Source organism: Oncorhynchus mykiss, chromosome 12 (assembly GCF_057628025.1).
Source record: "Oncorhynchus mykiss isolate SJ-2025 chromosome 12, ASM5762802v1, whole genome shotgun sequence".
NCBI lineage: Eukaryota > Metazoa > Chordata > Actinopteri > Salmoniformes > Salmonidae > Oncorhynchus > Oncorhynchus mykiss.
The window spans coordinates 79121376-79145480 of NC_143033.1; the positions used below are offsets into that span (position 1 = coordinate 79121376).

At 41.1% G+C, this 24105-nt stretch overlaps 1 protein-coding gene across 4 annotated transcripts; it reads right to left on the reverse strand.

Annotated features, from left to right (window-relative positions):
- Positions 1-12326: 12326 nt before the first annotated feature.
- On the reverse strand, positions 12327-23697 carry LOC110538361 (cdc42 effector protein 1). 4 transcript variants are annotated; one of them, XM_021625128.3, is made up of 3 exons: positions 23567-23697; positions 15377-18116; positions 12327-14268 (listed from the first exon to the last, which is right to left on the reverse strand). In XM_021625128.3, the coding sequence occupies exons 2-3, from the start codon at positions 15828-15830 to the stop codon at positions 13628-13630; spliced, it is 1095 nt and encodes a 364-aa protein (XP_021480803.2). In that variant the 5' UTR covers positions 15831-18116; positions 23567-23697; the 3' UTR covers positions 12327-13627. The 4 variants fall into 4 exon arrangements, with proteins under 4 accessions (XP_021480803.2, XP_090049616.1, XP_021480802.2 ...); XM_090193490.1 differs by having other exon boundaries at positions 23579-23662; XM_021625127.3 differs by lacking the exon at positions 23567-23697 and adding an exon at positions 21996-23226.
- Between the last annotated feature and the right edge of the window lie 408 nt (positions 23698-24105).

Consider the following 24105-nt stretch of genomic DNA (forward strand, 5'->3'; position numbering starts at 1 on the left):
CATTTTTTCAGTATTCTTTCAAAATATATTTATTCTGATGGAATGGGTAAAACCGTCCATTACTTGTTACTGAAGTTGTACAAAAATCTATCCAAAATTCTACTGTGTCCTTGAAGTGGCATCCATTGATTAGTTTAGGGCGATGAAAAGGGACATTGTGATCCTTCGGTTTGGATGCCACTTGGTGTTTGTGCAGATGGCTTTACAGAAGGGACACCGTACCCAGCAGCAATCACAAAAATGTTTGATCAGAATCTCACCTGGCCTCTCCCTGAACTGCTTCATGCCCAGGAGTGACACATTGCTGAGGCTTCTGTTGATCTCCATGATTCTGTTGGCAAGACCTTCCCTTACCTCTTCTTCGAGGAAGTCAAAGTCGGTTATGTCACAGAAATCCCTGAAAAGATTTTCTGCTAATTTCAGCTCATCTTTTAGAGCCCTGGAAAGCTCTCTAAGCCACATATTGTTGTCTCCATTTCTGTTTTTGACCGTCTTGTTGCTGTATGCACTGCATGGCTCACACGCTGCTCTGTAGCTGTTATGTTCCCTTCAATCAAGGCAAGGACTTTGGACCTTTCTATGAGCATATATTTCTCTACATTCTCTCTCATAAATTCCTCAAAGTGTTTCCTTGGGTTGTGAATGTAGGTCATGAACTTGTCAAAGTTCTCCTCTGCCAGTGATGTCAGGATGTGTTTCTCTGTGTTAGGCCTGTTTCCACTGAATGGTGGGTGGCTTAATTGCGTTTCTCCAGCCAAGTCAATGGCCGTCTGGTCATAAACCGCCTGTACAATAGATAATTTCAGTGTGTTGCAAATTCACTCACCAATCACAGCTGCAGATGAGGAACCTTTGCAGTGTCTCTTGGAAATGTTGTTGTATTGTGTTCTCTTCTGCTCCAGGTAAGTAAGGGCATCATTGTTGCTTCTGAATTTGTTATGGGAATCTGCTAACTTACTTCCTGCAAGCTCACACACATGAAGTGAAAGATCAATCGTAAATTCCTTTTTGAATGCATATTTTCTTATCCTAGATTCAAATTCCTTTATGCTTTCTTTGACATGAGTTGCTATTTCTTGCACGTAACTGTCATTGTCATTGAAACTTGTCTAAATTAAGGGTGAAAAAAGCCAGTAGGCAATACGGTGCAGTATGAGTATCAGCAAAATAAATGATTATGAATTGAGTATGGTGGATCAAACCTACTTTTTGAAGTGATTTGTTTGACAATCAGATGACAACATCACACAACACCCATGTAATGTGAAACTGAGCCTGCACAGACTGTGAAAAATAACAGTAAACGGGATAAGATGTTTACATGCCACAGTATTCCGTCTAAGATGATCATATCCCAGGCATTTTATCCAGGTTTCTCATAAACGGGATACAAGCTTTTTGGGTTATTGGAAACAGGATATGATGTTCATATGCCTCAACTCAAAAACAGAATACTTAAGTATGCAGAATAATAACGGGATATTGGTGTGCACTAAAAACTGCTATGGTGAAAGCCCTTCTGAAGAAAGATCATCTAGATACTTCAGCTTTTAGTCATTTTTGGCCAATCTCCAACCTTCCATTCTTACGCAGAATTCTGGAGAAATTGGTGTTCAAACAGCTAAATTATTTTTTAAGTTCCAACTGTATTTAAAAATAAAAAAAATCCAATGTGGTTATTGTGCCCAGCACAGAGACTTAGTTAAGGCAGTAAATTATTATAGAGACAACACAGATGCCAAACAGCTTTCTGTCCTTGTACTCTTAGATTTAAGTGCTGCATTTGATGCTGTTGACCATGAAGTCCTTCTGGACAGACTGGAGAGGTGGGTTGGCCTCTCCGGTTCTAAATTGGTTTTATACCTATTTAACCGGTCAAGAGTTTTTTGTGACCCTTGGTGAACATAACTCAGAGAAAATACATATCACGTGGCGTTCCACAAGTTTGGGTCCGGTACTGTTCAGTTTATATATGTTACCCCTTGGCAGTGTTATCAGAAAGCACAGCATTGATTTTCACTACTACGCAGATGATACACAACCTTACATTTCTGTGTCAACAGAGGAATTTTAGCTCCATGGATAAATTATTAGACTGTATTAGTGATTTAAATACTTGGTTGGCTCATAACTTCCTTCAGTTAAAGACCAAGGTATTTATTGTTGGAGCCAAAGCACAGAGAGAGGATCTAGCCGCACATTTGAATTCCCAGGCAATAAAGATAAAACACCAGGTAAAAAATCTTGGTGTTATTTTCGATTCTGGACTACATTTTGAATCACACATTAGGAATGTGACCAAAAGAGCTTTTTACCACCCGAGGAACATTGCCAAGGTACGGCCGTTTCTCTCTCAGGCTGACACAGAGAGACTCATCCATGTTTTTATTACAAGTAGGCTTGACTACTGTAATGCTCTCCTGTCTGGTCTACCCAAGAAAGCCATTGGTCAACTGCAAAACATACAGAATGCTGCAGCACGGGTACTGACCAAGACCAGACAGAGAGCACACATTACACCGGTTTAAAGGTCTCTCCACTGTGAGTTTTACAATTAATTTTAAGATTCTTCTCTCGATTTTTAAATCAATCCACGATTGTTCACCCCAATACATGTCAGACATGTTTTTAAGTTATGTACCCAGTAGGTCCCTCAGGTCCTCTGGCACTGTCCTTTTAACTATCCCCAAATCTAGGACCAAGAGGCATGGAGCACCTCCCATAGAACCTGAGGGGGGCCGAAACTGTGGACATATTTCAAATAGATCTTAAAACATATGTTTTTAGCTTTACTTTTCCTTAGGGTGCTTTTTAGTTGTTCAGTTTGTGTCATTCCTTTGTTTTTTACCTTGTGTTTGTTGTGTAGTAAATATTGCAGCTTTTATTTTCAGTTTTTTCCTGTCAAGCACATTGCGTTTCATTCCATTTCTGAAATGTGCTGTATAAAGCTGGATTTGATTTGCATGTAAACGTGGTCAATGACAATCGCCAAATGTCATTACACTTTTTTGGTGTTTTGTAACAAATGTCTCTTTCCATTCATCAACTGGTGTGAGTGCACAGTGCTCTCTGAAAAAAGTTTTCTCCTCGCTTTGTGATCAGTCACCCCAATCTGTTTGGTTGCCGTTTCCTGATCTCTTCATCATACATTTATCCTGTGTAGCAGCATGGATCCTTTTCAGACACCATGAGGTCGGTCTGTTCAAGTAATGTTGAAATCTCGATTGGATCATTCATACTCTTTTTGCAGGTGAGATACCTATTTCCACACATCTCTATGAGGTTCATCAGATCATTGTTGTCCTTTAGATCACCCAACCCAAAGTCTTGCTCATTCTTGTGGGTAAAGACGATTATTGTAAAGGCAAGGGCTCCCTCTCCAAGCATTCTTTCCAGCCACCCCACTCCCATTTTGAATTCATCAATATGCTGACCCAATGGTAGAAGTAAGAGGACAGCATTGATACCCTGCTTATGCACAAGTGGACCTTTGTGATTCTCCTGGGTAAGTTCAGAACTCTGCAAGCCCAGCATGTTGATGACAGAAACACTACGACGGGACAAATCATACATCCTGGGTGCATCCTGGGTGCTATCTGTGAGAGTTCTGCTGCTGGTAGATCATCTTGACCAAGAAGGAGATTTCTAGATTCAATCTCCATAGAATCAGTGCCACCAATCAATGCAATTGTCAGAACAGGTGTCACTGAAAAAGGATTAAGAACAATTAAATATACATACTGTAAGTTAGTAGCTGTAAATCACTTACAATGCTATGACATGATGGTTGACCAAAACAATCTCACCTGTCTTACTTCTAGTTGTAAGTTGCTCTGGATAAGAGCATCTACTAAATTACTACATTTCTTACTACTTTCTGGGAAATTAGAAGATGTCATGATTTCTTTCTTTTCTTTATCAGTCTTGATTGTCTCTGCTGTGTTGACTCTCATTGTCTGTGATGTCAAGGGCCTCAGGCTCCAACTGTAGAAATAGTTGCAGTGCTTTAAAACAAAAGCTCTAACTACTGAGAGATGTTGGTCCAAATTGCCAAGTCTTCTTGAAAGAGGTTTAACCTTACTTGTACAGGCAATATCACTTATCTTCAACATTTCAATGACCCCCCCCCCAATGGTTTAACAATAGTATAAACACTGTTGTTGCAATATTTCTGACAGCTTTTTTGCTCACTGTGTCAACATTATCCACATTTCTTGAAATATGGGTGTCAGTAATGTGATCCAGGTGAACCATGGTATCTTGATCTTGATGAGCCGAAGGAATTGTGTAAATGGGGATTCAACTTTCATCACAACGATCCACCAAATCATTACTTTCGTTTTCAACGTCTGTCAGGTATGGACGGAGACAGGAGAGTTGTTTTTTGTTACGACATTTCAAGATTTCATATTCACATGGTTCTATTTTAACAAATCGAACAATGGTAACTTTTAGTGCAATCACGCAGTGCTGACAAGTTGTGGGTGTGGCAGAACTATTTCAATAGCTGGTGACGCAAAAGGGCAGGGTTTGGATGAATAAATAAATTGTAGGTGTGACAAGGGCTTGACCACTCACAGGCCAATCAACGTTCTTCATGGCTTTATACTGCATGCGTTGCCTCAAATTGTGTAGATTATTAACCGTCTTTGCATTATAATCAACTCCTATTCGTCTGGAAGGCACGCAATATTCTGGATTGATACAATTATTAAATAGCACACAGTAACGAATAATAGCAACAATAAAATACATCCAGTTTAGCTAAAATGTTATTTGCAATCCACATTGTTCTAGTTGGCTTCAACATGTAGGTAGGTATACATGTCTTTACACATCACAGTCGCACTTCTCCAGAAATATTTCATGTGCGAGGCAGGTTCTCAATAGGCAAGATCATTTTGCCGTTGATATGGCGTTATAGGACTGAAATATTTAAATACATTTGAAGGAGCGTGGCTTTGGTAATCGGACCAGACGCGTTCTTTGAAAATGGGGATGGATATTTGAACACGCGAAATGAAGTATGCAGGTGGGTCATTCTACAAAAAGAGCCATAACCCTTTGATATTATACACTAATATTGCATTTATAAGCCGTTTATATTAAATGTAAGTGCCCTTTCATATAGACCACATGGAGAATGCAATAAATCAGATTTTTTGGAATATTAATAAAGATTTGCTAAAGTGCCAAAATTCTGCATTTTGACATGTCCCTCCATGCACGCTCTGTGACTTCTAGGAAGATTTGAATCCACTTAACCCCAACATGTCTCAAAGTGTTCACCATCATTGTAAAGCCCTAGTTATTTTGTAGCTTTGACAAAGTCATTTCGGGAATATAATTATTTATTTCATGTGATTAGTGATTAATTTACGTCCCTGTTACAGGAACTGAACTCTCATATTAAAATGATAAAATTATTCATTTTTCAATATAATTTCTTTCAAAAGAGACATTGAAAATCATAGTCAAATCATAGTGTAAAAGCACTCTACTCTTTTTGGTAATTCTCTGGTGTTTTGTGGTAACACTGAGCAGGTCGAGCATAACACGTCAACCCTTTACCCATTGATAGACAGGTTAGAATTGTTAACTAAAAAAAAATATATATATATTATGCTAGCATTCAATTGCCACTCCCTGTTACACACAACAAGCTTTCATTCACCCTGTCACCTCTTGAGATGGAAAAACTATTTTTTTAAATTAAGTTGAACATGTGCTTCTTATGACAATGTTAAAATTAGGTGAAATCAAAAGTTCCACCAATTCAGTGGCTTTTGAGTGTAACGGCGCAGGTACAGTGTGTGAATTATACAAAAGCATGCGGGCAAAAACCTCTGGCACTCTGATGAGTAGACAATTTTAAAACCAATTTTAAAACCTTTTATTGATAGGTTGCTTGACTAATGCATGGCCATTAAAATATGCACAGACGCAGATGAACCAGACTTTGTTGTAGTAGGATAGCCTATTGATGGCCTGATTTTGAATGAAATGAAACGTAAAACAAGAAATTGTACAGGAAAATAACTTAAACGTTTCTAAATACTAGGGTCACCGGCATCATCGCATCTCTCGATCCATGGTGGGCATGTCCATGGAGGGGGTTTTACGCACATCCAAAATAATAACAGAAACTGGATAAAATAATGTCCAATACATAGATAAAAAGGGAATGTCCGCTCACTGTTTTGCTGCTCACAAACATGGTTTTGATAAATCTTTGGTGATTAAGATGTACAAAAAAAATATATATTTACATGGGCATTGCACCATGGCCACCGCTGACAAAATCCATGCTGTAATCATCTGCGTTTGGGAAAAGAGGTGATTTGAGTGGTTCTCAAATGTCCCCACCTGCCACCCCTCCCACCCCTGCGCAAACGAGCTGATGTTAGACAGGTAAATTGCCAACCCTGGTGCAAAAGGTGGAAAATGCCAGAGCGCCAGTTTTTACAAGCCAAAATTACTAACTAACTAACTAACTGTTTGGCAATAACCGCCTTGGCACCAGCTGAGAATAGAGCCAACAGAATCAATGTCACCAATCAATGCAATTATCAGGTGTGTCACAAAAATATAGTGCATAATAATAAGAGCAATTTAAAGATATACTGTGATCATTAAATGATGGTTGACTACAACGCTCCCACCTATCTTACTGCTTTGTGGGAAATTAGAAGACATTGTTGTGATGTCTGTCTTTTCTTCATCTTTGTCTGTGATGTCAAGGGCCTCAGGTTCCAACTATAGAAATAGTTGTAGTGGATGAATCATTATCATGGGAGTATCAAAATACATATTTGGATTACATCATTTGAGTACAAACATTTCTACAAGTATTTTGTTATAGTTACTGTGTAAATTAAAAGGTAGTGATCAGATTACATTTACTTCAAACCCGAGGTTTCACCAAAAGAATAACACGACTTTTGGGCTATTCATCACCCTAAAATTGCCACTTTCTATACTTTGTCGACATTATACAAGAATGTTACTAAACCTCCAGAGCATGCTATTGTAGCGGGCATTGACGCCGTAACGGCCCCTTTATCAACTTTTGTTGACTTTTTTTATTAGACCACTCGCAGAACAGCTCCCCTCCTTAGGACACCAGCAGTATGATCTCTATTATTGAATCTCTTGATTCTCTCCCTGTGAATATTTAGTTACTTTTGATGTTGAATCGTTATACACTAATGTTCCACACGAGGGCGGTATTGAAACCATGTAACATATTCTTCTGCAACCTTACCCTAACGAACTACCTTCCAGTGCATGCATTATAACATTTACTGAAATAGTACTCACACATGTTTAGAAACAATTCAATGTTTATAAATGATTTCTTCATTCAGACCAAGAGTACTGCTATGGGATCACCCATTGGCTCCTAACTATGCTAATTTGTATATGAAACAGTACTCAATACTCAAAAAAATATGTATTGCCTAACATTATTATATGGAAACGGATCATTGATATTTTTGTTTTATGGAGGGGTGATGAAAAACAGCTCCAGGCATTCCATGCTTTTCTTAACTCTTGTTCTGAGCACCTGAGATTTATTATGCAGTCTGGCACACGCCAAATCCGTTTCCTTGATCTTCTGATTTTGTGTGAGGATAATGTTCTGTACTCTGATCTATACAGGAAACCTACTGACCGTAACAGTTTGTTGAGGGCTGACAGCTGTTCCCTTGAAAAACAGTTTTCCCTACAACCAATTCTGTCGAATCAAAAGAATTTGAAAAAAAACCCAATCAGATTTCGACAGAAATATGGCTGAGATGCAAAGTAAATTCAAGGAGAGCTGGTACACAAATGTTCAGATCAAAAAGGAAAGAAGAAAATATGCATTCTTACTACCTGCTATTTAGAGTGGGGCGGCGGGTAGCCTTGTCGTTAGCGCATTGGCCTTGTAAGCGAAACGTGACATTATCTAGTCACGAACTGACAAGGTAAAAAAATCTGTTATTCTGCCCCTGAACAAGACCGCCAATGAAAATAAAAATGTGTTCATAACTGACTTCCCTAGGTAAATTAAGGTTAAAATCAAGAGCTCTGAACAAATTAAGGGACATCGTTTGCAAATATTGGTACATTCTACATTTTCTGACATATTCTCACGCGACAGAAATCACAATTGTTAAACTCTGATTTACCACCCCACAAATTCCAATCAAAGGTGTGTTAGCACACAATCCTTTATTGGAGTAGTAGGGAAACAAAACTCATTAATTATGTAATGCAGTATAAATTTGACCTAATTTAAAAGTTGTATACAGTTGAAGTCGGAAGTTTACATACACTGTTTTTTCAACCACTCCACAAATTTCTTGTTAACAAACTATAGTTTTGGCAAGTCGGTTAGGACATCTTCTTTGTGCATGACACAAGTAATTTTTCCAACATTTGTTTACAGACAGATTATTTCACTTGTAACTCACTGTATCACAATTCCAGTATGTCAGAAGTTTACATACACTAAGTTGACTGTGCCTTGAAATAGCTTGGAAAATTCCAGAAAATTATGTCTTGGCTTTAGAAGCTTCTGATAGGCTAATTGACATAATTTGAGTCAATTGGAGGTGTACCTGTGGATGTATTTCAAGGCCTACCTTCAAACTCAGTGCCTCTTTGCTTGACATTCTGGGAAAATAAAACGAAATCAGCCAAGACCTCAGAAAACAAATTGTAGACCTCCACAAGTCTGGTTCATCTCTAGGAGCAATTTCCAAACGCCTGAAGGTACCACGTTCATCTGTACAAACAATAGTACTCAAGTATAAACGCCATGGGACCACGCAGCTGTCATACCACTCAGGAAGGAGAAGTGTTTTGTCTCCTAGAGATGAACGTACTTTGGTGCGAAAGTGCAAATCAATCCCAGAACAACAGCAAATGACCTTGAGAAAATGCTGGAGGTAACAGGTACAAAAGTATCTATTTCCACAGTAAAACAAGTCCTATATCGACATAACCTGAAAGGCCACTCAGCAAGGAAGAAGCCACTGCTCCAAAACCGCCATAGAAAAGCCAGACTACGGTTTGAAACTGCACATGGGGACAAAGATCGTACTTTTTGGAGAAATGTCCTCTGCTCTGATGAAACAAAAATAGAACTGTTTGGCCATAATGACCATCATTATGTTTGGAGGAAAAAGGGGGAGGCTTGCAAGCCGAAGAACACCATCCTAACCGTGAAGCACGGAGGTGGCAGCATCATGTTGTGAGGGTGCTTTGCTACAGGAGGGACTGGTGCACTTCACAAAATAGATGGCATCATGAGGTCAGAAAATCATGTGGATATATTGAAGCAACATCTCAAGACATCAGTCAGGAGGTCAAAGCTTGGTCGCAAATGGGTCTTCCAAATGGACAATGACCCCAAGCATACAGTGCCTTGCGAAAGTATTCGGCCCCCTTGAACTTTGCGACCTTTTGCCACATTTCAGGCTTCAAACATAAAGATATAAAACTGTATTTTTTTGTGAAGAATCAACAACAAGTGGGACACAATCATGAAGTGAAACGACATTTATTGGATATTTCAAACTTTTTTAACAAATCAAAAACTGAAAAATTGGGCGTGCAAAATTATTCAGCCCCTTTACTTTCAGTGCAGCAAACTCTCTCCAGAAGTTCAGTGAGGATCTCTGAATGATCCAATGTTGACCTAAATGACTAATGATGATAAATACAATCCACCTGTGTGTAATCAAGTCTCCGTATAAATGCACCTGCACTGTGATAGTCTCAGAGGTCCGTAAAAAGCGCAGAGAGCATCATGAAGAACAAGGAACACACCAGGCAGGTCCGAGATACTGTTGTGAAGAAGTTTAAAGCCGGATTTGGATACAAAAAGATTTCCCAAGCTTTAAACATCCCAAGGAGTACTGTGCAAGCGATAATATTGAAATGGAAGGAGTATCAGACCACTGCAAATCTACCAAGACCTGGCCGTCCCTCTAAACTTTCAGCTCATTCAAGGAGAAGACTGATCAGAGATGCAGCCAAGAGGCCCATGATCACTCTGGATGAATTGCAGAGATCTACAGCTGAGGTGGGAGACTCTGTCCATAGGACAACAATCAGTCGTATATTGCACAAATCTGGCCTTTATGGAAGAGTGGCAAGAAGAAAGCCATTTCTTAAAGATATCCATAAAAAGTGTCATTTAAAGTTTGCCACAAGCCACCTGGGAGACACACCAAACATGTGGAAGAAGGTGCTCTGGTCAGATGAAACCAAAATTGAACTTTTTGGCAACAATGCAAAACGTTATGTTTGGCGTAAAAGCAACACAGCTGAACACACCATCCCCACTGTCAAACATGGTGGTGGCAGCATCATGGTTTGGGCCTGCTTTTCTTCAGCAGGGACAGGGAAGATGGTTAAAATTGATGGGAAGATGGATGGAGCCAAATACAGGACCATTCTGGAAGAAAACCTGATGGAGTCTGCAAAAGACCTGAGACTGGGACGGAGATTTGTCTTCCAACAAGACAATGATCCAAAACATAAAGCAAAATCTACAATGGAATGGTTCAAAAATAAACATATCCAGGTGTTAGAATGGCCAAGTCAAAGTCCAGACCTGAATCCAATCGAGAATCTGTGGAAAGAACTGAAAACTGCTGTTCACAAATGCTCTCCATCCAACCTCACTGAGCTCGAGCTGTTTTGCAAGGAGGAATGGGAAAAAATTTCAGTCTCTCGATGTGCAAAACTGGTAGAGACATACCCCAAGTGACTTACAGCTGTAATCGCAGCAAAAGGTGGCGCTACAAAGTATTAACTGAAGGGGGCTGAATAATTTTGCACGCCCAATTTTTCAGTTTTTGATTTGTTAAAAAAGTTTGAAATATCCAATAAATGTCGTTTCACTTCATGATTGTGTCCCACTTGTTGTTGATTCTTCACAAAGAAATACAGTTTTATATCTTTATGTTTGAAGCCTGAAATGTGGCAAAAGGTCGCAAAGTTCAAGGGGGCCGAATACTTTCGCAAGGCACTGTACTTCCAAAGTTGTGGCAAAATGGCTCATGGACAACAAAGTCAAGCTATTGGATTGGCCATCACAAAGCCCTGTCCTCAATCCTATAGAAAATTTGTGGGCAGAACTGAAAAAGCGTGTATGAGCTAGGAGGCCTACAAACCTGACTCAGTTACACCAGCTCTGTCAGGAGGAGTGGGCAAAATTCACCCAACTTATTGTAGGAAGGTTGTGGAAGGCTACCTGAAACGTTTGACCTAAGTTAAACAATTTAAAGGCAATGCTACCAAATACTAATTGAGTGTATGTAAACTTCTGACCCACTGGGAATGTGATGAAAGAAATAAAAGCTGAAATAAATAATTCTCTCTACTATTATTCTGACATTTCACATTCTTAAAATAAAGGGGTGATCCTAACTGAGCTAAGACAGGGAATTTGTACTGGGATTAAATGTCAGGAATTGTGAAAAACTGAGTTTAAATGTATTTGGTTAAGGTGTGTGTAAACTTCCGACTTCAACTGTAGACCTTTGAGAATGCATACCCCCACCCTGTCACATGATGAAGACAGAGTTTGTTCTGAATGACTCACCTTTATAAAGCAGGTTTACAAGGATAATGAGTTTTGTTTGCTCCGAGAAATTGCATAGCATTGTGTGTGTGGCTGTGGTGGGTAGATGTAAAAGTGCATTTGTGTTCATACATGTGCTTGTCTGTGAATGCTTTTGTGAAATGTCATCTTACTTGTACCAAGATAACCTCAAGTGTGTGTGTGCAGGAAGTAGTTGACAGAGAGAGAGGAAGAGATGCAGTGCCTCTGCTCTGAACTAAAATCAGCTCTGCCCAGTCCTATACAACAGGTGCCATGGAGTCCTCATTCTTAGTCATTGGGATCTCAGAAAGTGGAATTTGAGTGTTTAGCTTCTACATCTGAATGAAGGGACACTATAGTATTGCCTTATTTGTATGTCTAATGTAGTTTTTAGTACAAATTATGATGTTAATCTAGTAAATCTGTTCCCAGGTATTCCCTTGAATAAGGAGAGAGACATGTGATAGTGTCTAAATGTATGGTATGAAATGATAATGTTATTTCCAAATACAATATCTATCTGGTCTTACTTGTGGTCAATTTGCAGTGTACAAATGATTATCATTATGTTCCAGCCCCCTATTCACTCAGAAATAAATCGTCCCACGGCTGAATCAAGTTACCTCTGGTCTATAGTGAATATCCATTCCTGGTTGAAAATCACTGCTTGTTTCTGTATATTTTCTTTATCCCCTCAATGTGTCAAAAAGGACAGAACCAATGCTTATTAAAAAAACGTATTTATTAAGAATATGACTGTTTAGACAGCTACTGATAAATGGATCAAATTATACAGTCATATTTTTTATTCCGTATACATACTGTATTCATATGTGACATCACATACAAGTCTGTACTGGTAATTTTAAGTAGAGTGCCTGTAGTCTTATGAACATAGCTAATATTCAACTTAATTTGATTACCTTCATGTATGACAATGCATTAATTTCCTTGTTAATAAAAAAAATGTATACTCACATGTATGAACATAACACTGAGAACAAACATACTTGGAAAAAGTACTTGACAATAACTATCACTGTAAGGCAGCTATAGGTTTAAACGATTATAGGGCTGCGTAACCCAAATTAGTTTGATACATTTTACAGGGCACACCCTTCATTTCCACCTTAGCATGCAGTACAATCTCAGATATTATTCCAGATATTAGTGAGAAAAGCTTTATTCCTTTCAAACTTTTCTCAGGAAATGATAAATGATGAAACTGGCTTTGTGTTAGGTCTAAATGAAAGTAAAAACTGTGACCACCAAACTCACTGAAGATATGTCAATTTAGGTCAGGTGGATAGAAACACAATCAAACAAAACAAAATGGATTGTCCCTTTAGTATCCACATACTGTGACAAATAGTTTTGCAGACAGTTATGTTTTATTTCCCTTTTCAATCCTTTTCACAGAAGGAGTGTGTCATTAGGCTGGAAATCCTACCTTTGTCTTCTAAAAATAAAACGTATTATGTTCCTTACTTCTGTGAATGACCACTATGAGTGCTTTTGACAGACACAGCCTCGGCTCATCATTGTGTCCTTCCTTCTGGTTGTTGTACGGGATCTTGTGTGACTGTTGTACTGCAGCTGCAGCTGAGTTGCGCAATATCAAGAGATTGTTCCATCCCAGAATTTAATGACAGTTTAATGGAATCTGCTTAGTATAAGGTATATTTCTTATGAAGATATAATGAAACCTGTCATGTTTTAAAGGTTGTTTTTATATGTACCCTGTCCAATGTTGCTGTCAGATCATGTCTGAGAAACTCTACACAAGCTTCTCTAGAACTGAACAAGAGACAGTATTGATCCAGTTGTTAGATGGTAGACAAGAGAGCTCTTATCATTATGAGGAGGAGCTTTCCAATTCAAATCATTCATGTAAAAGGTTTATAGAAAAACATGGATCCCTCTGAAGGTCTTGAGTGCAAGGATTCAGAACCAAGGTCACCTAGTAAGTAGTCTAATGATCAAATGGGTTCTTCTCCTCACAATGGTAGACATTTGGTAAATGTTTCAGACTTTGATCTCCTCTTCCTCAGGGAAGGCGTAGGGGACTTTAGGCTGGCTGAGGGGTGAGGAGGAGGAGGCAGAATCGCTGCGATGACTCCTGGAGAAGGAGCCTCCCCCGTAGTGACGCGCCAGCATGTCAGCTGCTCTCTGGAACCTCTCAGCTTCCATAACTGGTTCTACCTGTGTAGGAGACCCCATAGATGCATCTGGCGTCTTAAGAGCCCTCTCATCCTCCTCCTCTCCCTCTGCCCACACTGAGCTGCAAGAGCGCCCACTGTTGTTCACATTCACTTTGAGCGGAGTGCTTGACATGGAAGGGTTTGATGAGCTTAGCATGGGGCTCTGCACAGCCAGCTCAAACACAGAGCTCTGCTCCTCCTCTTCCTCCTCTTCCCCCAACTCCCAGTTGTGATTGGGCATAGTGAGGCAACCGGGGCTGTCAATCATTCCCAGAACCTCACTCATGAGGGAGGGACCAAGGTCCACTGTGAATGAAGTGAAGGAGTCGGAGCGCGTTAGCGCGAAGCTGTTGTTGTCTGGGAGCGAGCCACAGCTAAAGTTCTGAGCGAACAGACCGGTGCCGTCCTGCAGCTGTTTATCAAGGCGGGAGTGGCGGGGTAGTGTGACGAAACCAGACTGCAGGCCTTCAGACAGGAAGGAGACAAACATATTCAAATGTAAAACAGTTCATAACTTGAAAAAGGCCATTGTCTATTCTATTAATGCATCTACAGTATAATATCCAATTACTTTCATTAGACAGAGAAACCAACTATCAAATAAGTGCATTGAAAATCATGTCAGGGAGCCTTGCAGTTTGCCACAATCGCCAGAGGGTGACAGTATAAAACAAGCAAGGTAGTGTTTTCAGAGCACCAGCCCAACCCACACACATTCCACAGTGCCATGACTTCACTGGTTCCTGGTTCTGAATGCTCCCTGGGGGGGGGGCTTGGTTTTATGCATAGTGGACAGTTCTCAGCCGCTACTGAAAGAGAAGTGAGGGGAGGACCCAGAAAGATATATAAAGAGGATAACAGAGAGGGAAAGAGAAAGGAACTTAAAGTTTTAAAAAAGTTGATGATGTGGGGACTAGAAAAAGAATGAGAGGAAAATAGGACAGGAGAGGAAAGAAAGAAGAGCTAAAGAAATGACCAGAATATACAAATGAACATGTACATCACAGTAAGAGGTGGTACAGTGTGAGTTAACCTGTTGATCCCCCAGGTCATCTAGCTCTCTGTGCCCTCTGTTGGTGCTCTTTATTTGGGTACATTCCATCTGAGTTGGGTAACTATTCCAGTGGCTGGGGGGAATTCCAGACATCCCACATACTGTTCTAAAAAACCCTACCCCTTAACACACACACACAGTTTTGCTGTACCAGCAGTGATTTAAAAAGGGAAATGAGTGTTGGGTTTATGCGGTGCAGTCAAGCAGCACACAAACACTAAAGATGACAGGAAATGCCCTCTCGGTATCTTTCTCTCCCCAGCTGTGTTTGTTTGTGTTTATAGGTGTAATTGTGCACAGGTGTAACCAAGGTAATTGCAGATGACTCAGAAAAAAATAATCTGTTTGTTGACTGTTTGGTGATTTGAGAAGGGGAAATGGCAACCTGTGTGTGTGTGTGTGTGTGTGTGTGTGTGTGTGTGTGTGTGTGTGTGTGTGTGTGTGTGTGTGTGTGTGTGTGTGTGTGCGTGTGTGTGTGTGCGTGCAATATGTGCTTTTTCCCTTTACAGATGTTCTTACCGTAGCTGTAGAGGGAGGTATCTGGGGAGCTCTCTGAGCTGGGGAACAGCACCCTCTGATAGCCGTTGGGCATGTCAATGTTCAGCTGGGGCAGTGAGATGGCGTTCTTGATGATGGGTGAGACAGGAGGCGGTGGGGGTGAAAGATCACGGGAACCGATCCTGGCACGGGGCACAGGGGACCGGCGTACATGCCTCAGGGTGCGGGAGAAGAAGCTGGTGGTCTTTGTGCTGCTGGTGGGTGAATCGGGGCTCACTGATTCCCCTTTGCCCCCATGGTTGCTAAGGAAGGAGGTGTCTCCGAACACATCGCCACCACGGCCCACGTGCATGGTGTGGCGAAAGTCTGGGAGCGGTGGGCTGATCATGTCCACGGAGAGTTCACTCTTAAAGCGCCTCTTCCCCTGAGAGCCCGACACTAGGCCTTTAATTCCTGGCAGTTTTCCCAGACTCATGGTAGCAGAGATGATTACCCTTTAAATATAATTAATCACGGGGATAATAAATCCAGTAAGAAATCTGTCAACTTTTCCAATGTAAAAAGAGTGTTAAAAGACACTTAAACAACTTTCTGGATCCTTAAAAAAAAGAAAAACACAAATTGTGTGCTGAGAATGTGTGTATAATACATTCTCCACACGGCAGCAAGTGCCAGCTATTCATCGAGCGTAAAGCCTGCAGTTTGGCTTTAGGAAGTCCCACTGAAGTTTTCAGCTGAATGATGGTTATCTATTGGAGTCAGTCAACATTCAAAGCTTTCTCTCTCAGGGCCAATTCTGTGCTTTAGAATGACTCCAGCCTCAAAGAGGCCTGTCCTCCTTCCCAGCAGCTTTCAGTCATGAGGAATAAAAAGAGGAGGAATGACACATCCCAGGGATTTTGGAATAACCACAGCCTATGTGGTCTGAGAGCTTGGGATCCACTGTTCCTTTCCCAGACGGTGGGTTTTTGAATATCAGTTCAGAAAATATATCCAGTTGCGGCTCCAAATATATACTGACAGTGAAACATAACTCATCCAGTATTTGTGCAGTGAAAGAGTGAGAGAATACCAAGAGATGCTCATATTCTGTCCATCAGACAAAATACATTTCACTCTTTGTGGATTGGAGTATTGCCTGACTGTTATTTTGAACTTGTGTTTCTGCTTGTGAACACTAACAGTATAACTATGATGCTCTCTCTGTTGGCAAGCTCATACCTGTGAACGTTTCTAGAGCTAAATCAATATTAGACGTGCACAACAATTTCTATAATTAGGTCACTTAAATGCACCTTTCCCTTCAGCAACAAAAATATACAGGTCCTTAAACTTACAAATATTCTTGTTCTTCTCTTTTTAGGATCAGTCCAAACTGAAGTCTATACCTACCTCCTTTAAAATGAGCACCAATGGCTTCTGTCAAGGCTGGACAGCCAGCACTGTTACCTAGAGACCCCTTTCTGTGAAAACCATCCAAGGTCTTGTTTACAAACAATTAACGGACATCCCACCCGTCTAGACACTAATCACCTTGCCAGAGGTTTACGAGATCCTCGTAAAATGAGAAGAAATATTTATGTTTTCTGTAAACCTAGTTAAAATTCCTTCTCGACTTGGCACACTACAGTAGATAGGAGTCAGGTTGTGTTATACATCTGAAAGTGGTTATGTTTAAGCTGCTTGGCCCTGTGTGCTCTGTCCAATAAAGTTGTTGGAGATTATAAATAACTTGTTAAGGAACTGTAATGGGATTGTGTCAGCTTTAAAACAACCTCTATTACCACTTCACAATCACCCAGTGCTTTCTCTTCTCACCACTACAGGTTTCAACACCAAGACAACACCAAGACAACAACTCTCACCAACCAGGTCACTTTAGATGTGGCTTATTGAGGAGTGACTCAATAGGCTGACACCTTTGATTGTCAGCTAATAATCTTCTCTAATGCACCTACACACATGAACACACTGCACTCAAATACCAAAACACACACTTGATACTTAGTCACTTAACTGACAACTCAGGTCCTGCCCGTTAGTGATGGAGGTTTCTAGGCTGCCGCAGGTCTCCTCAATCAAGTCCTTCTTCCCTTCAGATACAGTAAGTGTTTCCAGAAACGAATTTGTAATCCTGCTTTGAAAGCAACCTCACCTTATACTCCCCTGTAATCAACAACTAAAATATCTCCAACCTGTCACTCACTAGCCGCTCAGTCGTTTTAGTATTCCCTCATAGAAGTTTAATCTTGAATGTACCGTCCACAGGGGTGTCAGCTTTCAGTCCCTCTGAGACCCAGCAGAAAGAGCAGGGGGTCAGTTCACACATGTCGTCTCCACTAAAGCGCTTTATCTGCGTGTGGCACCACACAGTCCATGGGACATCCTGTCACTTCGCTCCCCTCTCACCGGGACTGTTGTCCTCTTTTATCCTTTGTTGTACAGTTCAGAAAATGTACCACAGGCCCGGGACACCAGGCATTTAGGGACAATGAAACACCATACAAAAAGGGATAATGCTTTAAAAAAAGGCAATACACTAAAGTGCAGTAATCCGTGCGACTGTTTTGTCTGCGTCTTGGAAGAAAATGAGCTCCTCTGGGATTGGCTGTGTCCTGGATTAGCTTCTAATCCCTCCCTCCATTCCTCCCTCTCCTCTCTCGTTCTCTGCCTCCCACAATCCAGTTAGTGTTTTGAGATACAGGTAAGTGGCTCCTCTCTCTTTCTTCATTCAGACCACTTCAGGGCTGCCTGGAGAAGACTTCACAGAGAGTTACAGAGTTAGAGAAAATGCAACCATTAATAGGACTCACATAAATGGGGTCACATAAATGTGTCCGGTTGCTGAACATCTACATTGACTTATTTTGGGAAGGCTTCTTTTCACCCAGTTTTGGCTCATGAGTCACTTCTTACGGCCAACAGGTCATAAAATGTTTGTTTTTTTGGTATGTGAGTTGTTTTCCAAAATAAGAGAGCACCACAACACATTTTAGAGAGCCTTGCATGTCATTGCCAGTCTCCAAATGCAATATATCCATTTCAACAAGACCACTTCACACAGAGGTCTTTACAGCAGGGTTCAACTTGCTGTCCGCAGGTCAGGTGATTTTATTCGTCCTCCCGTTTTCTGAGCAAAAGAAAGCATAAAAGACTGTAAAAACACCAGAAAATCAGCTCTAAGTGATTTTGGAAATCTGTTCCAAACTATTCCCAAGTACAATAGAGAGATGTGTGATTTAATTCAAATGTAATGTGATTATGTTTTGGTCAAACATGATAGTTTTTCAGGCTTCTTGCGGTCAATTTGCAGTCTACAAATTATTTGTAATTATGTTCCGGGACCCTGACCATCCGCTCGAGAAAAGAAATCAGTCCGCGGCTGAATCTAGTTGGTGATCCCTGCTTTATAGAATCTTAATTGTTTAATTGTCAGGTTTGTCTCAAACCCTCTTAACTAAATTGACACCCTAGGAAGAATGCGGAATGACATAATTCTGTATTCTAGAGTTACAATATACCTCCAATTTTACACCACTAACTGTATTTAAGGCACTTCAGGACTGTGTAGGTACAAGGTAGCCATGTTTATGTAGGTCTACTCTAGTCTGCCATGTTCTTCCTGCATGCTGAGGAAGTGAACACCTAACTTAGCCCCATGTGGCTTTGGCTGACTGCTCCACAGCGTCTCTGAGGATTAGTGTCACGGCCTGTCAGTGTGACGTGGTGTCTCATTTGGAGTACAGGGGTTAGAGTAGAGGCACCTGTGGCTGCTGCTACTCGGGCTTAGGATAGTGAGGGAAGGAAAGGGGGAAGGAGGACTGAGGATGTTTGTCGTTGGCGCCTGTACTGTTTCGTCTTCTCATTAACGATTAGCTGCAATTCAATTAAGAGGCTGATTAGTCGTCATGCTACGGTAGCGTGCGAGTGACAGGGAGGAGGGACGGTCGATGCTGGCTGGTTGCCTGGTGCTTCAAAACCAATCTGTTGTAAGGGATGCCTGTCCTTGGCTAGTTGCCACTCCTATCGTTCACAGTGGGTGTCTCTGTCTCTTATAGCACCTCTGCAAGCTCTTCTAATCTCACACTAAATGGCTCCCTCCTTCTCCTACCCTGACATGTTACACGGTCCCATCTCTCCCTCTCTTTATCAGTACTTCCACAACTTTCTGTGAGCTTTTAGATGCCCCTGTGCTCATAAACCCCATACTGCAGATCAGGAATCCACTGCAGGCTCTTTATACAGTACATGGATTGGTTAGAGACGCACAGGGAGATGCATGGCTCTGCTAAACATTATATTTATTATTTAATTGTACCGGCACACATCCGTAAACAAGATGAGTTATGCCGCAAGGCTGGCGAGGGCAGCCTGTCTGATTGTATCTAAACTATGGGAGACATGGCGATCTGAAACTGTAATGGGAGCAGTGTGTGAGGGGAAGACAGCCGGGCGCGCTTCATTATGGCCGTCAAATAAAGGACCTAAAGCTCTGAATGGAAACACTTTTAATCTCCCTTTCTTGTAAATGTTCTTCTTTTCTCTCTCGGTGTCCTCCTGCTTGCCCAGTAAATGGGTTTAGTTTTCAGAGGAACAGCTGGTACCACAAAGCCTGCAAATTGCAGAACTGAGCTCTGCACTGGGACGGTCCTGCCACAGTGGGGCAGCTCTGAGGCTGCTTCCACTGGATAGTCCTGGTCCCTTTCAACCGCACCCGCGGGTCCCCGCCCCCCCCAAGATTTATGAAATAAATAAATAATTGATGGAGGAAATCAGCTCCTAGTGATTTTAATTTGGTAAATCTGTTTGCAGATATTCCCACACATTATAGAGAGACACGTGACCATATACAAAATGTAAGCAATGTTTGAAATTATTTTGTTTTATTCTAAAAATATACTTCTGCTCAAGAAAAAATTGTCCCACAGCAGAATCTAGTTGATTATCCCGGTTTTAGAGTATTGCACCACCAGGCTGTGGGTTAAGACGCATGACTCCAAATACTGTCACTTAGTTTACGAGGATCTACTTTTGCGACGTGGCTATAGAAGGTCTGCCAGGTCCCCTAGTGGTGTGTGTGTGTGTGTGTGTGTGTGTGTGTGTGTGTGTGTGTGTGTGTGTGTGTGTGTGTACATAGTCCTCCCTCCCCATAATTCCCTTGATGCAGTAGATTGCAACATTTCAACACTGCATTGCCTAATGCTCAAATAAATCTCCAAAGATGTTCATTTGCCAACACTTTCTCTCGTCATTAACCAGTGTCTTCTTGACCATACTTACTGTATGTTAACACAACAGAGTCAGAACAACAGTGGAGTGTAAATACATCCCTATTCCATTTCAATAGCATGTTAGACCACCAGACCAGAGAGTGTTTGCTCTCTAAACTTCCACATAGCAAACATCAGTAGAGGCCATTTACAGAAATACCATCAGAAATGTTGCTCCCTTCTTGCTGCTCTCAGATCAGTTATTAGCAGAGTGATTGTGTGAGGTAAGCCTCACTATTCACTGGCCTGTGATGCTGGCAGGATCTGAGTACAGTTGTGCCATGACACACCAGCAGTAGCCAATTGATTTCACTGTTTCAAAGTATTGGGTTTCTTGGGGTCCAATTGAAAGCCACAGAGATTTTAAGACACCTGTTTGTGAAATAATTAACCCCTATAGAATGTATATGAGAGAGCATTGAGTTAGAATTACATATTCAAAGTGTTACAGGACAATGAATTAGGCTTTTGGTTACCCTTGTTCTATTTACACATCATGCTGAATACTGACAGTGGGTAGTAATTCCCTGATGTAGGGGTGCACACATTCAGAGGAAATCAATCAATGTTAATCAACTTGGACCTAATTTTGTAAGTTAACCCTGATTTACAGTTTCTTAAACATGTACATGCAGCCAAGATGAGTGGTCTGGTTTTAGGTTTATTCTACAGTATGCACCTGGGGATGTTGAGAATGTAAGTATGTAATGGGCCAGAAAGAAAATATCAAAACACAAAGACAACTTTATCTCCCACAGAGATTGGATTTCCAGAGCTTCCCTTGTTGGTGACACACACGCGCACACAGACACTCACAATAAAACATTAATGCATAAGAGATGATAGTCCCAGACTCCAAAATAATTAGCCTACCTTCCTGTAGCCTACTTGAAATTATAATCACTGAAACACAATAACAATGTGAATTTCTAATGATATTTTGGACTGAGAACATTCACTAAGTGGCGGTTGCTGTCACCTTGTGTACTGGTCCCTCTGTCCCCAGCTATGCGCCACTGTCAGCTCTCTCTCTCTCTCTACACACACAATTATGCGCTCCAGGCACACAACGGATCCCAACTCCCGTCTAGAATATCCGACAGTCTACCTTGTCTCGATGTAGAAAATTACTATACGTTACAGATTTGATACAAAATTTAAGGACCCGATCAACGTGATTTATACCAGTACATTACCCCCACCATCAGCAACTAAATTGAAAACAAATTGTTTCAATTTGTCTTTACTTTACAGTTTATTTATGCATTAGCCTATAATAATGTATCAGCAGTTAGGATACATATATGTGAATAAAGTCATTTCCATACGAAGTACAGACAGTGTAATCATTTATTCCGATGTAATCTTACCATAAAATCCGTTGAAAGTTCGCTATCGCTCCATACACTATAAAGGGAAAAGGTATATAGAAAATAGTATTTTAAATGTGTGCCAGCCACCCTTGTCTTCTTTGATATGCTTCGGTGTATTAAAAGGTTTCCAGTAAAGTCCATAATGTGCTGTGCAGAGGTGTTGCGATGCTGCTTAGAAATTGTTTCGCTGGAAGATGGGAAGGAGATACATGTTTGCGCCGCAGGAACGTGAGTGACAAACAGTTGTAAAATCAGGATTTGAATGACGCCTTCAACAAACGTTCACCGTAAAAAATAAATTGGGAGGGGACTTGGAAGTCTTGTAACATTTATGCACAGTAATCGCTGTACTGTTGCAGCAGCAAGCGCCTTTATGATACATAAATTAATTGTGTTTTCTTTTCTCATTAACAAATACAATGTGGTTGTTAATCAACTCCGCCTTTTAAATTCAATTGATACGTTCTCTTTATTTTAGTTCCTGAAAGATGTTTTTTAGTCCAATACAAAAAACGTGCCACTAATTATTTGTACACTCTTGAAAAACGTGCTATCTAGAACCTACAATGGTTATTTGACTCTCCCCATAAGAGAAACATTTGAAGAACCTTTTTCGGTTCCAGGTAGAACACTTTTGGGTTCCATGTAGAATTCTTTCCATAGAGGTATCTACATGGAATCCAAAAGGGTTCTACATGGAATCATAAAGGGTTCTTCCTGGAACCAAAAAGGGTTCTCCTATGAGGACACCCAAAGAACCATTTTGGAACCCTTTTTTCCCTAGATTGTAGGTCTTGATGTCTACAAAGCATTGCCATCCATCCCAGCCAGCAGGAGTTTGGAACAGGGAGTTAGATGGAGGGGGTTAGGGGGGGGCACTGCAGGACACTCCAAAAGGATACAGCCTCGTCAGGAATGCCCAAGAATCGACAAAGCCTTGATGTGCCAACAAATAGTTTCCAAATTCCAAAGTGGTTAGTGATTGGGCTAATCTTGTAAAACTCCTTGAGCCCTGGTGACCTGGGCTGTTGGCTGTTTCTCAAAACATCAGGCGATCAGCAGGAAGGCAGGCAGCTCTGGAGTGTCTGGGGGTCAACGTGCTACATTTCATGTCTGTCCCCAAAACACAAAACCACATACCACTGGGCTGAAGTTAGAAGGCAGAAAGAAGAGGGGGTGTAAGGATGTCAGACACCGAAGACACTCTGAGACCAGAACGATGAGGCATAGTTTGGAATCTTGATTTCCCTTACTCATACAACCCTCTCTAAGTCAGCTCCCTCCCTCCCTCTTTTCCTTATTTTTTCTCCCTCACAATTTCCCACTCCACTCTATCCCAAGGAAAACAGTCTTGGGCTGAGTATGCCGGTTCTTCAACAAAAAAGAGCATGACAGTTTTGGACCCTGGACAGACATTGGTCCCTAAAGGATGGCAAGATTACAACCCCCTCTTTTACTCTTTCTCCCTCTCACACTTTCTCATACATAGAATTAATTCCTCACACACTATTTGCCATTTTCCATCGCTCTCCTCTCTTGTTGTACCCTCTCAACTTTCTAATCCTCACCTTTTTAATCACCTTTTCTCATGTTCTCCCCTCCATGCTCTCATTCAGAATTAGAGATACTTATGTTCTGCAGCTGTTGTCAACAGGATCTGGTAGTCCTCATACATTTACAGAAGTCTGTCTGACCTCATCAGCCCCCAAATCCATCCTTTACACCCACTCCACCCACACCCACACCCATTCCCTCCCTCCCTCTCTCCATCCCTCCCTATTGGCTTCTGAGGTTCCGGCACATTCCCCTTCATGGGAAATGGATTTCTCCACTGATCACTTATTTCCCAGGCAACTATGAAAGCCTCTCCTGCCATTAGTCTCTATTTGTTCAATTCTCCAGCTGCCAGGCCTTCCTGAAGTGGGCGTCAGTGAAACCACAGGCACATCCACGAACCCCAGAAGCCTTGGTGCAAAGTTGAAGTAAAATATGAACTGATGATCTGAGGGTGAGAACAAACAATATCCACATCGTTGGGATGTTCAGAATCACCCAGGATATCTTTGTACAGTGGCAAAGTCTGACAAACTTATAGGACTGTTTTTAT

Bases quoted from the DNA above. Each gene is read 5' to 3' on its own strand.
- LOC110538361 (XM_021625128.3), bottom strand. From the start codon at position 15,830: ATGAGTCTGGGAAAACTGCCAGGAATTAAAGGCCTAGTGTCGGGCTCT. The intron at 14,269-15,376 runs GTAAGAACATCT...TCCTGTCTGAAG, and splicing joins TACCTCCCTCTACAGCTACG to GCCTGCAGTCTGGTTTCGTC.